At 37.6% G+C, this 15621-nt stretch overlaps 1 protein-coding gene across 12 annotated transcripts in view; it reads left to right on the plus strand.

Moving 5' to 3' along the window:
* The window catches only part of MAK (male germ cell associated kinase), a 32275-nt gene extending 17302 nt beyond the window's left edge, over positions 1–14973 (plus strand). For 3 of the 12 annotated variants that reach the window (XM_074872009.1, XM_074872017.1, XM_074872028.1), the window contains exons 9-15: positions 865–1185; positions 2209–2399; positions 2942–3072; positions 4751–4882; positions 6818–6892; positions 9605–9718; positions 12930–14973. In XM_074872009.1, coding sequence (XP_074728110.1) covers positions 865–1185; positions 2209–2399; positions 2942–3072; positions 4751–4882; positions 6818–6892; positions 9605–9718; positions 12930–13084 — 1119 coding nt within the window. In that variant the 3' untranslated portion in view covers positions 13085–14973. Of the gene's footprint in view, positions 1–864; positions 1186–2208; positions 2400–2941; positions 3073–4750; positions 4883–6817; positions 6893–7009; positions 8413–9604; positions 9719–12929 lie in introns of those variants that run through there. The other 9 variants (XR_012629334.1, XR_012629332.1, XR_012629333.1 and 6 more) reach the window with 9 other exon arrangements.
* Positions 14974–15621: the final 648 nt, after the last annotated feature.

Raw genomic sequence — 15621 nt, forward strand, 5'->3', positions numbered from 1 at the left:
AGAGTTCAGTGCATATACATGGAAATGTGTACAAAGGCAGCAATTCTCAAGTGCAGCTGAGGCAAAACATCTCTTTGTTAGTTCTCAAAGAGTAGGATCCTACCCAGAAGGAGTAGCAGAGTGTGTTGTTTTGACATAGGAGGAGCTGTGTTAGTAAGGTATGTCCATGCTGTGCATCTGGCGGTGAATACAAAAAGGTCAGAGAAAAAGAATGAAATACACATCTGCCTGAAGACAAACCCTGTAGTTTCCTAATAACCACCATGAAGGCACAGCAAGCACAGTGAGTGTGCTTCAAAGCAAAACAAAACCAGGAAAATCTGGTGATAAGAAAATGAAGGAGAAACTTTGCTCATTAGCATCCTCTAACTGTAAAACCCATACATTAATATTAATCATCACACTTCTGATTTTTTTTAATATAAAAAAACCCCACTATTCATTGAGTTGCCAAAACATAGCTAGCAGTGGAAACGTAATAAAGCATGTGGTGAAGGGAGTGGAGGCTACCTGTTCTAAGACTGAAATCTGTTACTGCATGAATATAGGATGGTGTTGAATGTAAAATGCACCTCAAAACACAGACTCCACAAAACCTAGACATAAAGGAGGGAAAGAAAGGACACAGCTGCTGTAACATGTACAAGTCAATCCATCTTACTAAATTATATGATGGGAAGAATTTAAAATACAGAACTGACAGTTATCAATACACACTGTTTGCATATGATCTCATTATGCATCCATCTTGCATCTGTGCTGTAGAGCTTGCTCAAATGCTTCAGAAACATGCTTAGATCCTTGATGAGGTTACCAAAGTCAACTTTTTGAAGTAAAATTACTATGTTTTATCTTTTTCTCCAGGCTTTGAAGTACCCTTACTTTCAAGTTGGCCAAGTTTTAGGACCTCCTCCACAATATCTGGAGAAGCAGACTCCTGTAAAATCAGTTCAGCCAACAGAGTCAAAGCCAATTTTACCTAAACTGGAAGCTATATCCAGGCCAGAGCCTCTGTCTTCACCTGAAGTACCTGACAACACACAGTCACAGCCCCTGTCAAAGGTTAACCACCAGCCTCTGCAGCAAATTCAGTTGCCTCAGAATACAGCTAACCAGCAAGTACCAAAACAGCAGCAGCCACAGGCACAACCATTTTTTCCAACTGTCAATAAAAACTCACCGCCAGTAAGTCATCTTTGATAAATACTTAGGTGGTTTTATTAAAAGTTCTTACTATATTCAACCAGGCAATCCCTTGAAAATTGTCATCCTTTTTGCTAGAGGAAATACAGATAGACAATTAAGGACTTATTAAGGATATAACTGCCCACTTACTGAAATTTTACAGCAAACCAGACTAATAGATTGCTTGTAACAACAATGTATGTTAATTTAGAATAGCCTTTACTGACATACTTATGCAGTAATGTAGTTACAACAGCTATTGTTTATTGACCTTTGAGAAACAGTTCACAAAAGTGTTGTTAGTATATGGTAGAAAAGTGGAAAGGGAGAACTTCGACTGCCTCAAGCAGGAAAATACCTGAGAAAGTTCATCCAATTCCTAAGCTTGTAAGAATTTAACACGTAATATTTTTAGAAAGACTAATATTAAGCTTTGGTTTCTAATCATTTTGCTTTCCACTTACACTCACTGAACTACAATATAAAGTATGTTAAAAACAATAGGTATTCAGAAAATACCAGGCAAAAAACTACAGTCAGATGAAAGGATGGTTTTATAATCTAATAAATTCTTTCAAAGAGAATGTTAAGGAAAGGTCTGACTTATTTGCTGTATCTGCCCTGGGGCACTCCTAAACCCTGAGTGTGATTGCCATGAATGCTGTGCACCACTGTGCCCTACTTCTTGAAAGTTCATCTACCACTGTTGAGAGCATGAGTTCAGCAAGATACCAGTAGCAGAGGCTGAGCACTGAACTGGGTCTGCAAACAGGGTGTTATCTTCACTGCTTCAGATAGATCTGAGCAATTTAAGGATGACAGTCCAAAAGAGCTATACTCAAAATACCTGCCATCATTATTGTTACGTTTTGTGCCCAAACACCTTGAGACTATGACCAAAATAGGCATAACACAATGGGAAAAATTCTCTCAAAGTTCTTAAGCAGTAGTCAGGAAGTGAACTAGATACAAAATATAAAATTTTAGAATAGAATTGAAGCTTTTTTTTCCTATTTAAAATAGAAACAAGCAGCTAGTGGCCCTCAGAATGGTGCAGTAGGTCCTAAAAGCTGCAGAAGACGATGGGGTCAGACTTCAGTAAAGGCAGTGGATAGCTGGGATGACTTGGATGACACTGAATTTGGAATGTCATGTTCAAAGAAGCCTAGCATTTCACTGTTAAAAGAAAAGAAAAACAAGGAATGTATTTTTAGGTAAGTCCTATAATTATAAAATCACATTTTTTTGTGTGTAAACAGTGTTCAGTAGATTTATAGATTGATTAAGACAAATCTGCTAAAATTTAAGTCACCAAAATTCTGCAAGAATGCAAAGAGCTGTATGAGCGGACCGGCTTAGGGTGTGGTGTTGATATAGCACCAGTAATATCCAAACTGAATCAAATTTGTTTTCAGGCACTCTATGGATTAGGTGTTCGTCATGTTATTAAGAAACTGTGTGTTTTACTAAAATCAGATACACTAACTTCATCTCCTTTGTCAGTTAAATTTGCTACTAAGTTCTGCCACAGTTATCCATGTTTGCTCTTATTCCGTAGTGTTGGATACACTTTTTTCTTCAGAATCCCAGATCAAACTCTCATGACATATGAGATTTGGCCGTTACTTTGGGGGAATAGATTCTATTGATGAGAGTAGGGTAAGAGAAGAGCACTGTACTCTTCAGGCTAGGGTCAGCCTGTAGTATTCTGAGCTGGAGTTGTTGGTCACATTGTTTGAACATTTTGATTTTTCAGTGTGCCAGAACCAAAAGCTTCATGCTGCATCCAGCCAGGAGGGGAAAATAAGGCTCCGATGGGAAATGATTCTGGAAGATCAAATACATCAGCAAAACAGTACTATCTAAGACAATCAAGATATCTACCTGGTAAGGGTAAAAGTCAATACATATAGAAAATGCAAGCTGTCAACAATCTACATAAAGTACATTTAAACTTTAGATTTCACTGGATAATTTCGCTTTTCCTAACCAGGCTAAATTTTCAAGTTTTGGACTAAATGCCTTTCCCAGAACATATCACAACTGATGCGGAAATTCCTGGTTATGTAAAGGTGGAAGGGAGCTCAACACTGCTTGTACACCACAGAAGTTCACAGGCCCTCTTATGTTCGTAAAACCCTCAGTAATATGAATCCAGCATCTCTTGGATTTCTAGGAATATATGCTGATCGACCCATAAGCAAGTGTATCTATCTGAGCACTAAAGAAACTACCCATATATATACCCTATATATAGTGCATAGTTCTGTTTTTCAGTGTCAGGAGGTTTGGGGTTTTTTTTAACTTAAAGTTCTGATAAGCACAGTTACCCCTCTCAGTAGGAGGTGTTAGAAGTATCAGCCACTCACACTAGTAGGAATTCACACACTTCCCTTCCCAAGGCAGTCATCCTCCTTGAAAACAAATAGCTTAGTCTAAATGTGGGTGATTTTATCAGGAAAATAACATGAAATATTGTAATTGCTAGGAATAAGAACGGGAAGGAGGAGAAAGTAAAAGGAATGTTTCCATCGGTTAGTATTCTGAATATATTCTATAATCAGACAATTTCCTTGGGGTCTCAGTATCTTTTCTTTATTACCATGATGGTTTGCACAATTACAGTAAGTGTATCATGACTTCTCCTGTAATCCACATGTGAGACTCTAGGTGGCTCACAGAGGAATTCCTGTTTGTCAGGAGAGTAGCATTGTTACAATGTATCACTAATTTCTCAGGAATTCATTAGGCCAGTGATGACTTCTGAATATGAAATCACTTACTGGGTGTTAAATAGGAAGCCCAAAGACTCAACAGTTTAAATCCAAAAGAAAAAAAGAAAAAAAAAAAAAAAAGAAGAAAAAAAGAGGGGAAGCTTCCCTGTCTAAAGGTAACACAAATGGAAAGTTCATCTATATTTCTTACCTTTTTTTAACCATGCTTCTGATGCCTCTCTGGTTTTAGTAGAATTTTCAATGAGAAAGTCATAAATACATATTTAATTTCAGCACTTAAGAGAATAATAGCTCCAAGGAGCATATTTGTAATTTATCCCTATTGCTTTAGTTCTGTTACCACTAGATCTGGGAGCTGCTTTCATGCTGTGTAATCCCATTAACTCTTGTAATGCTCATAACATGCTGAAGTACCAGGAGCCTCTTTGTCCTACTTTTGAACTTATCCCTTGAAGAAACAGTTTATTTTCAGCCCTGAGAACCCTAGTGTTTGATAGGTATTTGTAATTTGTATTAACTGTTTGAGAGTCAAAAATATCAATAATGAGATTATGGTTTTATAGAAACCAAGTAACTGTACTAAAAAGGCTTTTAAAAGTTCTCTTGAAAGCATGAAGAGAATTGTTCTTAAATCAGTGTCTCCAGTTTTCGTGGTTTGGCTGAAAAATCTAACCTAATCAATGGACACTGTTCTTTTACATTAATGGTGTTTACACTATACCATAAGTAATTCAGTGTTGTTTTACTGTTCTAGAAATGTCCATTTTTCATTGTTTGAATTATGTTTGAAAATTGATATTTATAACATTTTCCATAATTTGTTTTCTAAGGTGTAAACCCTAAGAGTGTCTCTTTAGTAGCGGTCAATAAAGAAGGATCACATGGAACCTGGAACAACCAGTTGTTTTCTAAACCACTGGCACATACTGGAGGAGGAGTGACTTTCAACAGAAATACTACAGGTAAAAGTGTAATTAAAAGTGGTCACATTATATCTCATCATACTTTATTTAATTAATTTAGTTAAGACAATCTGGTTTAACTTCTGTTGTCAGGCTTAGCCTCTAAGCTAACATTTTTTTTTCTTGCTTTAACAACAGACTCTTAAAATAACAACTTCTTCATATGCAAACTATGTATTTTGCTTTCAGAGTATAAAGGAAGTATAGACCAGCCACTATTAATAAAGTTCTGTCAAGATAAATTTTGTCCATAATCCTCTTAGACCATTATTTACTGTGTTAATTTAAGCAAATAGTTTGACCTCATTACTGCCTGGTCAGTGTGCTGTGGAACACTGTCAAACAGCAGTCTCGCATATGAAAACAAGATGGTGGGTGGTGTGCACATGTAATAAAAGCCTAATATTCTAATCATGCCTTTTAACAATCTACTAGCCTTGTCCTGAATACTTTGCTGCATGAAAAGTTCCCTTATTTTCAGCAAGGAACTTGCAGTAGAATACCTTTTGGTGCTGTGTTTTGTGAAGAACTTTATTACCAGCATTTTACAGAGTGAAGACTAAGACTAGTTAAATGGCTTATCTAAGATTTCACTGAGGAAAGCATCAGACTCAAGACTAAAATCTATCTTCTGACCACCAAGCTCTATACTTTAAGTACGCAGTCCCATCACACGGGTATGGGAGGTTACCTTGTTAACAACTTTGCAGCCACTGTCCAGCAAGCATGAGTCACTCCCAAATACTTTAATGCCAACAAATGACCTAGCCTCACATGCTTGTACAGAAAGAGTTTCAAGTTTGTTGACATATAGCTGCCACACCCTTTTTTAAATAGAACTTTAGTAGCCATTCTGTAGTGTCAACAAACCTGATTTTCCCTCTGAAAGTCAGGGGAGGTGTAAGTTGTCCATCTGAAATTATGTGAGAGATTTTAGGAAGTGTTAAAATAACAACACCTACCAGAATTTTGATGGAATAGAACAGACTTTTTAAAGCAGTCATATGTACTTTTTTGTTTTACGAAATATAGTATCTGGGTGCCTCAGAATTCATTAATATATTCATAAAATAGTCTTGCAAGGGAATTAGGCACAAAAAGGCAAAGAGCTGTTTCCAGAAGTATGCGTTAATAAGCTAGACATCTACCTACTGAATTGCACTGAAAATTAAGATGAACGCTAATGCTAAAAATCAGTCCTTTGTCTTACTGGCTTACTTTGGATATCTACCAAAAGTTTAAAGAAAAAGAAAGTAAAACATTATTTTGTAAGTTCAAAAATACTTGGTATTATTTCCATCGGTATCTTAAATTGCATGTGATGTTTCATATACTGGGGAGGCAACAACATTTAAGACAGACACACATGAAACTAGGATAGCTGGCGCACCAATCACAGAAATACAACACAAGTAAATTATGTATGTTTTTTATTTTTTTCATATTGACAAAATTGAAAGTTGACACTGTGCTGTTTACTGTTTAAATAACTATGTTTAGTTTATTTAAGTGCTTTTTGCCTTCCTCCGTCATCCACAACATTGCCCTATGGTGAAATAAGATAAGAGCAAATAGTTATAAATGCATTATTTATAAAGAATTGTGAGGTTATGTTCAGTCAACTTTGCAGATACACCTGAGTGCTTAAACTTGTGATTTATGTATTTGTATGACTGGAATGTGATTGCATTGTTGGTTAATCACATTTTTATTCCATTATTAGAAAGGACTTTGTAAAGTAACTTGTTAGAGTAACATTTCCTGCTTGAGAAAACATAGGAATGAGCCGTTATAGTTACAAAAATGTTGGATCTTTATTCTTTCTTGCTTTGTTTTCCCTCATTTCTTTTACATCACCTAGCCAGGTTCTTCATACGCTTTTTCTAAAGTTCTGTCTTTCCATCTTTTTCTTCCTTTCCTTTTCCTTGTCTACAGATGAGAACTTAATTATACCTATTGAAAAGCTATCATGCAAAGAAAGGTTGAATGAAAAATTAGAGGATCCAAAAGGTAATTTATAGTAATTATAGCCTGGTTCTTTGCACATTTCCTATTTACGTTTTACATTTTCTTGTAAAAATTGCACTTACAATGCAGTTTCCAGATGATCATATACTTCATTTTCAGTTGTAATCTGTTTTGTCAAGCCTTGCTGTCTTCATTGTGACTTCTTCTGGACTCTTGGAACTTACTGTGCTTTAAAAGAGAGTATTTTATTACCCTAATTATAATCCACAGCATGTCACTGCACTGTTGCTGGATAATGGTGAAGAAGAGATCCTAAAGAAGCAGCATATGCATCTCTCCTGAAGGACTGCTTCTTCATAACAGCACCTGGGACTCGCACCATTGACTGCATTCTGATTCTCTGTTACGCTGATTTTACAGCACTGAGATTGCATAGATTTTGGTGGAATTACCGTAGTGTAAGAGGGTGGAAACTTGGGTTTCCAGGCAGCCTAGTCTGAGTCTAAACACACTGTTTGCTTCGAGCATTGTAAAGCTGCTGGAATGTTTCACCTCTTGCCCAGTTTCTGGCCCCTTCTGGTGTGTACTGCCTGTGTGATACGTCTCATTGCAACTATTTGAACTCATTACCCAGCTCAAACGATTCAATGACTTTATCCTTTATGAAGTATGTATTGTTTGAGGTAGGGGGTATGGCCTGGGCCATGCTTATACTTGCTGACATCGTGGCCATGAGTGCTTGCCTGTATACCTGCTGCCAGACCTCCTGGATGCCTGATGGATGAATACTTCTATAGCAAGAACCCCTTCTTTTGTACAGCAGTGGTCAAAGGTAAGGAACTGTGCTTTTCAGTAGGATTTTTTAATATTTGTAACTATTCTGTTATTTTATATTGAACTTTTTTTTTTCTCCTTCTCTTGTTCTCATCCAACAAAAGATCACCCCTCCAGACCTCGGTTTCACCCAGACTGTTCCTCCTGGCTGCACTCTCATTTCCTGTAGGAGGATTCATAAAGGACATCATTGGACATTGCCAGGTAAGGAAAACCAAAAAATGGTTGAGCAATTTTTGACAGATAGGCAGCTTTGCTGAGCTGTAGGTAAAAAGCAGACAGAAGTTGTCTTTCTGAGGTTATATTAATTGAGGCCTGTCATATTCTTTTTTCAGACCTCAGAAATTTAAGGAATGCTACTGAGCTGTCAGAGCTATGAACCATTCCTAGTGAAATCATTAGGAACTGAGGGAATAACAGAATGTGTGTGTATGTGCACAGGCAGATGAACAAACCACTAAAGCTGTTGTTTTGTTTTTCAGGCAAATTCCTGAAAAAGAAGAACAACTTAAAGACTACAAGAAAGTTAAATTTTATTATAATATTTTAATAAAGTTGTATTTTTCACCAGGACTTTTGTGTCATTCTTTACTGTGCTGGAGACTGGCATCAACTGGACACAGGGAAGCCACATGGAGACCCAGCTATTTACAGAACTGATAGAAGTGACAGTTTGGGGTGACTGGCGAAACTGAGTTAGCTGAATGCTTTTTGTTAGTGCTCCTGGACAAGGAGGTATGCAGTGACCCAGCGCAGCTGAGGATACCTTTTTGGTTTGTAGATGACCAGTTTTGCAGATTTATAGATCCACTGCTCTGAGCTCTGAAATTAGCACAGAGGGCTGGGAGTATTTGTGTGAAGAGGAACATTTTGGGATTGCACTGAGGCCAGAGATTAGGAGACAGAAAAACTGTCAAATCAGAAACTGTGTGTTTTACTGCAACTACTATTGGAACCATGCTGAATACCATAAAAATGCTCACACTTGATAAAGGTCAACTTAAAACTACTGTGCACGGCCTTGTAGTTAATACTGCTGAACACAGAACCACACCACTAAAGAAAAGCATTTCTCTCTGGACATTGTGCCAGCACAGTCTTAACACTGCTGCAAGTGATGACAGACATGAAGAAGGTAAGAAATTTTCTTGGAGTAGGGAGTGTAAGTATTGTAACAGATCCCTCTGCCATTGGACAACAATTTCAGTACTAATTGTGTGTGTAAATATACACTGTTTCTCAGCTTCCAAATGAGGATGGTTATGTCAGCCTTCCAAAAGTGGCACTGCTATAAAGAAAGATCTGGACCAAAACTAGGCACAACAGAATTATAACTGGGGTTAAAGAAAGAGAGTAATTGGGTCTGACTTTTATAGCAGGCCTTTAACTGTGGGACCAGCAAAGTCGACTTCATGTGGTGCACCCACTTCCCACAAGAGAAGTTTGGTTCCATTAGTTTAGATAGATTTACACCAAACATGTTAAGCACAAGAGTACCGTTGAGTGCTGGTTTCCAAATACTGAAGTGCTTAAACCAGCTTCCAGTAAAGCAAGTAGCTGTAAGTAAAAGGTAAGATCCTACCTATCTCTAAAATTCAATGTAAACCTTGCTACGTGGTCTAAGTTTAATGAAAGTACTGATGAAATGTTCATCCTGCTCTGTTGTCTTTTTTCCTGCTGAATTGCAGATCGGATGTACTGGATCTGCAACTTAGTGAGCATGTTGAATGCTGTAAAGGGTCCAACTAATATACAAAGCGAAGAATGAGTGTATATACTTTTTTTTTTCAACAAACACTAGGGAGTTTTTAAAGAACTTAGTACTCTTGTGGTACTGCAAATGTATTTTGAAGTGACTATAAAAAATAGGCAAGGTTTTCTGAATGCAACTAAAAATACTAAACTCTGTAATGTCAACAGGAAATCCTGGCTTTGTAAGTGGTGCCGCTTACAACATCCCTTCCTTCCATAAAAAAGAAGTTGCATCAGCTGGACAACGGATACAGCTAGCTCCACTTGGTGTACCTGTATCAGGTAAGAAACATCCTTTTACCATACATATCTGAGACAAAGAAAAATGTTAATTTCCCATGCTTCCTAAAAGATTTATTAGCCCTTAATGAGGTTTTCCTCAAGTTTTGTAGAAAAAATTACTGGGCATAAACCGTTCTTAAGTGAATTGAATATAGGTGTCTAGAGGCAGTCCTGACAGCTAGAGAAACTATTGCTACTATTATTTGTTAGGTAAAAGAGAAAATAAAGGTGCAAACCTTTTGTAATTCTAGAAGGTTTGGACCATTTGCTAAACTACCATTCATTAGTGGTGAAAGGCTAATCAGAATTGTAAAAAATGTAACTCCACAACTCTAGTAAATGGTCATGTAGACTGGACATAAATACAAATCCATGGTAGCTAGTAGGAATTGATAAAGTCACCAACTAGTAAGTGTGCAAAATAGATAAAGTTTTTAAAAAAGCCTTATATTTGATTTGGAGGAATTTTCTTGACAGTGACTTTCATGTAGCTTGGGACTGTCTTGTGTGGGTCTCTAATCAGTTTAATGTCACTTAATGCAATTGAATTATGCCAATCCATGCTTACAGTGGCCTCAGCAATTTCAAAAAAGTCAAAGACCTTCATCAAGTGACTTAGTAAATTCACAAATAATGTTACAGGTATAGTATAAGCAGTAAATTAAAATTACTTTCTCTCTTATCTACTGGCCCTATCTAGTTGACCTGTGGTTTCTGCGGTGGTCATGTAAGGCAGTTTTTCACTGTGTCTTCATCTCACTTGTTGGCTATGTAAGTCTGTGGATACTGAGATGACACTACTCTTGTACCCATGAAATATCACAAGAGTGCTTTGTGAAGTGAGACTTTTGATGTTGCTACATTATAGAAGGTAAAAGCTAAACGAGAATGCAAATGACCAGATCTTAATAGTTATGACACAGTAATGACATAGCTGTACATTACATTAACAAACACATTAAAAGACTGTTCCATTCATCAGTTAAAAACAACATGAAATGTTTTCTGAACATAACTGTTACCTTGGATCCTCTATGGTGTGGATGACGTTCTGAGCACCACCTTTGTTGGTATGTTTCTGATTCAGAAAAGATGAACGAAGTGCTCAGGATGCAGGAGAAACTGGTTTGAGTGAAAATTTAGAGCCATTGTCCAAACCCAATGGCACGCTTCTCTAGTTACTTCAGAGGAAATAGCAAGGCCCTAATCATGAATTGTTTACCTAAAGGGCCTATGGCAGACCAATCTGATATGGTCCTGCTTGATAATGTTGTGTTTTTGCTGACTTGCTCTTTTGAGTTACCTACTCCCCTCAGGAACTCGCAAGGGAGAGAGTGAAGGAAGGAGATGGCATGCATATATAAAATATGCTTAAATGTATGCATATTCTGAGTCTTGAGTTGATCAGAAGCCCACCAGGGAAGGCTGGAGCTGCACTTCATTATCTTATCAACTCATTACTGAAACACAACAGCAAGAGTTTTGATTTGTCACAGTGTGTGGTGGATCAAGAAGTTCACAGGACAACAAAATCTGCAACTATCTCTAGACTGCTGTGAATAGTGAGAATGAAAAGGAATTACGTATGGTGATCCAAAGGGAAATAAATTCACTGTTAATCTGTAATTGGAAATGGAAAATGTGTAGTAAAAGTCAGAAAGCCTGGCAGATGGAGGTCAATTAAGAGACTCTTCCATGTCCTGGAGAAGAGCAAGAATCCTTTTGCTTAAACCCCTCATATTTTGCCTAAACTCTGCAGACTTGCATGGGAAGAGAGATAAGGATGAAGCAAATGGCAGGTTTTATCTCCTGTCAATATCTGAACATTAACATTTTTGGTGACCCTTTGCTTTGTATTACCCAAACTGAAATAAGTTAGGCTCTCAACTGGTTTTGCTCTCTTCATTTGTTCTGTTAAGTTTTTTAATGCCATAATTTAAATAATTTAATATAGTATAAAAGATCAGTTTCTCTGAGGAAAATGCCAAGACCTGAGAATAGTGATCTTCATTGCCAAGAGAAGGTAGGCTGGAATTGTACTTGCTGATGAAAGACAGGGAATGCCAGCCTACGATAAAAAGGAAATTAGTTTTCAAAGAGGTGGAGACCTGACCCCCAGTTTCAGTTCCTTGTGATTCCTCCTTTTTAAATGTCTTGATCCTCACCTGTTCCTTAACAGGTTCAACCCACTGTTGAAAAATACCACCAAATATAGGTGGTTTGCCGTAAGAAACAGAATGACACATAGGCACACACAAACAAATCACACCTTTTTTTTAATTTAACATGTTATCAGTGATACCTAATAAAAGAAGACTAAACTACGAAAGTAGGAATGGAAGAGGCAGGATAGACTTTAGGAATGACAAGGAAAAAAAGGTAAGGTCTAGCAGGAGTCTGGATAAGAGAGGTCCCAAATGACTGACTTTAAAATGATGGGGAAGATGGCAGAATTACTGATGAACATGAAGAAAACCATGAGCTCTCAGATGCTGCAGCAGGGCAATTACTTTAATCACATGAAGCTTGAGGAAGTGGTAATTATCTGAAATGCAGAAAGGGGAAATCTGAGGCTGGGAATACAGTAGTGCACGCCTCCCAGTGCCCAAGAGCAGACAGATGCCAGTATTAAGGGACAAAAAAACCTGCGGACTTGGAACAGATCCTACCAAATCAATAGCAAAACGGGAAATGGAGATGAAGAAGACTCACCACCAGGAGTTCTCAGCGAAGCAGGAGGGGAATAAAAGGCATAAAATCTCAAAAGGAACAAGAGGGTCTCCAGAAGCTGTCCTTCAGTCTAGGCTGTTTGGGTCTTAATAAGTTTAGCAATGTCATAATTACATGCTTTTTTAGATATGTGAGATAGAGGAAAGAAGACTCCCATTCCGTAGCAGTTTTGTAAGGGGAGATACAGAGTTGTAGACATACACATCACTATTTCCACTGAATTTCAGTCTCAATATTTTCTCAAGGGATTGCTGCAAAACAAGGATCCAGTGTATGAGAATTACTAATGAGATACACAAACTATAGGAAGCATTAACCTTATCTGAAAACAAGCATAGACAGCATATCAGAGACCAAAGCATCCCGCTATGTTAGCATCCTTGAGTACTACAAGTCATTTTTAAGCTCTCATTTTTTTTATCTGTAAAGGATTGAAACACCTTTTGAGTCATAATTAATTCTGAGTTCTTGTTCCTTTCAGATTATTCCTGGAAAACCAAAGCTGCTCATTCTCAGTTACCAGGTCCTACTTTCAATTCAGCACCAAAAAACGTGAATATTTTAAGTCGCCCACCAACAATTCAGCCAGTACACGGAAGAACAGACTGGGTGGCCAAATATGGAGGAAACAGATAGGAAATGCCATCCAGTGTAGATACTATGTGAGCTGTGTTCAGTTCTCCTGCACTGGAAACCCAAAATGCCTATTTGCTCTAACTTTTCCCTAAGACTATGCAATAGTGAAGAAGAAAAAAAGACCTTGTGTTCTATTACCTGTATAATACATATAATACCATGTAAAATACTAGCTATAAAGTAGGATTTATTGAAGTATTGTATAATACATATTGCCAAAACTACTGAGAAGTAGATTTCACTCAATATTTTTCTATAGATGGATCTCCTATCCTCGTACTCTTAAAGCAACTGTTACAGTTGTTCGCCCAACACAACATCCTCTCTTGGCATATGCTTGAAGTACACAAGCAGCTAGAAGCAGGGCTAAAGCAGAGCAGCACCAGGCTTTCAGGTATTAGGCTGGTTCCTTACCAGAAAGATGAGAGTAAAAGCACAGATCGGGCTTTGTGAAGAACACCACACTCTCCTACAAAGACTTCAGAACTCACTTGTACGTAGGAGTTACTTAGGGTCTGTAATGTGCAAATATTCATAAGAGCAATGAGAACTTAACTCCTTGTAGTAGGACATAAGCAATCCAGGGATAAATACTACACGAGTAAGGTCTAAAAACTTACCCCATACATGGCTATAGAATGATATAGCAATGCTAGCAAGTAGCTAAACAAGTACTGAATGCTAGACTTACCTCACCAAGCTGTAATGAAGCCTAAAAATTAGATTCAACTTATCCTGGCAGGCAGCTAAACACCACACAGCCACTTGCCCAGTGGGATCAGGGAGAGAATTGGGGGGGGAAAAAAAAATATTAAAATTCATGGGTTGAGATATAAAGACAGTTTACTAGGACAGAAAGGAAGGGAACATAATAATAAATAATAATGATAAAATAATTAGAATATACAAAACAAGTGATGCACAATGCAATTGCTCACCTCCAGCTAACCGATGCCCAGCCAGTTCCTGAGCAGCAGCCCCCAGCCAGCTTTCCCCCTAGTTCACATGCTGAGTGTGACGCCATATGGTCTGGAATATCCCTTTGGTCAGTTGGGGTCAGCTGTCCCGGCTGTGTCCCCTCCCAGCTTCTTGTGCACCCCCAGCCTACTCGCTAGTGGTGTAGGGTGAGAAGCTGAAGAGTCCTTGAGTTCATGTAAACACTGCTTAGCAACAACTAAAACATCAGTGTGTTATCAACATTATTCTCATCCTAAACCCAAAACACAGCACTATACCAGCTACTAGGAAAGAAATTAATTCTATCCCAACCAAAGATCTGTGGAGATTTATATCTGTCCTGTCAAGGAAGTGTCCCAGTGACATTTTAAGGAGCCTGAATCACTGCAGTCTGTCAGTCATTTTAAGGGTGAATTAGCCAAAAAGGCATAAATTATCAGTAAACTCCTGTTTACCACGTCTTTCTTTGGTAGTCAAACTAAACTACCAAAGTTGAATAAGCTACATAAGGGAGGATATGGGGCTGTTCTTCAAAGATGCTGCTTTCTGGTTTAGATCTTAAAGACCAACTTAGGTACCTGAAAACACACAGAAACTTTAATAATGCAATACCTCACTGTTTATACGTCCATTCGATACTTTCCTCGGCTTCTATGCTAAGTTTTATAGTAATATCCCACAAAGGACCTTGCAATGTACAATAAATTTGGTTTAGGATGTTGAGCTAGGCTACCTCTGTTAACAACTGCATTTAGAATAGATGCTTTAGACTTAGTAGTTATATTAAACCTGCCATTTTAAAGTACAAAACGAGTATGTTCTTTAAAGATGTAAAGCTGTTAATGATTACTTTAAGAATTGTAAAAAAGGAAATGTATTTGTATGGCTTTTATAATTGCATATAAAAAATTAAATTCATGTTGTTGACCTAATGTGCCATAATATATGGGTTACATTAACTTACTGGAAAGCAATTTAATTGAAAACAGTTGTACCAAAAAGTCAAGTATTTTGTTCTGAAAATTGCACCTAAAGAAAATGCCACTTTTAACACTGGAAGAGCTATATGGAGATGAGGATGTCTGGTTAGTAGCGCACTAGAGAGTTTAATTCAATTGCCATTGGTCTAGGCTTAAGTATTTGTCATTCCCTTAGTACTAACAGATGTCCCTATGGTGTTTAAATGCGTCTTAATTTATCTTGTAGAATGTATCTGTAACTGGCTTTAGCAATGAAGGACAACCTCAGACTTTCCGTAACAGGCATAAATGCACTGGTTTTATAATTAAAAAATGAGAAATGAATCACTCATCTCCAGTACAAGATGCCAGTGACTTAGTTAAAAATCAGAGTCTGGTCAAGGAATTAACTAGTAACGTGTCCATAGCTCACGTGTCCATAAGTCACCTAGAGCAGGAAAATGAATAGGTACTATTTATGGCACTAAATATGGCTAGAAGAAACACACCGCCTTTATCATATGTTAATGAACATTGAAATGGCTTTGACATAACCGAAGCAGCCTTTACTTGTCCATAATCAAAGCATGACAAGTGTCAAGAAATTCTTCTTGCAAACAT

Source organism: Strix uralensis, chromosome 1, assembly GCF_047716275.1.
Source record: "Strix uralensis isolate ZFMK-TIS-50842 chromosome 1, bStrUra1, whole genome shotgun sequence".
NCBI lineage: Eukaryota > Metazoa > Chordata > Aves > Strigiformes > Strigidae > Strix > Strix uralensis.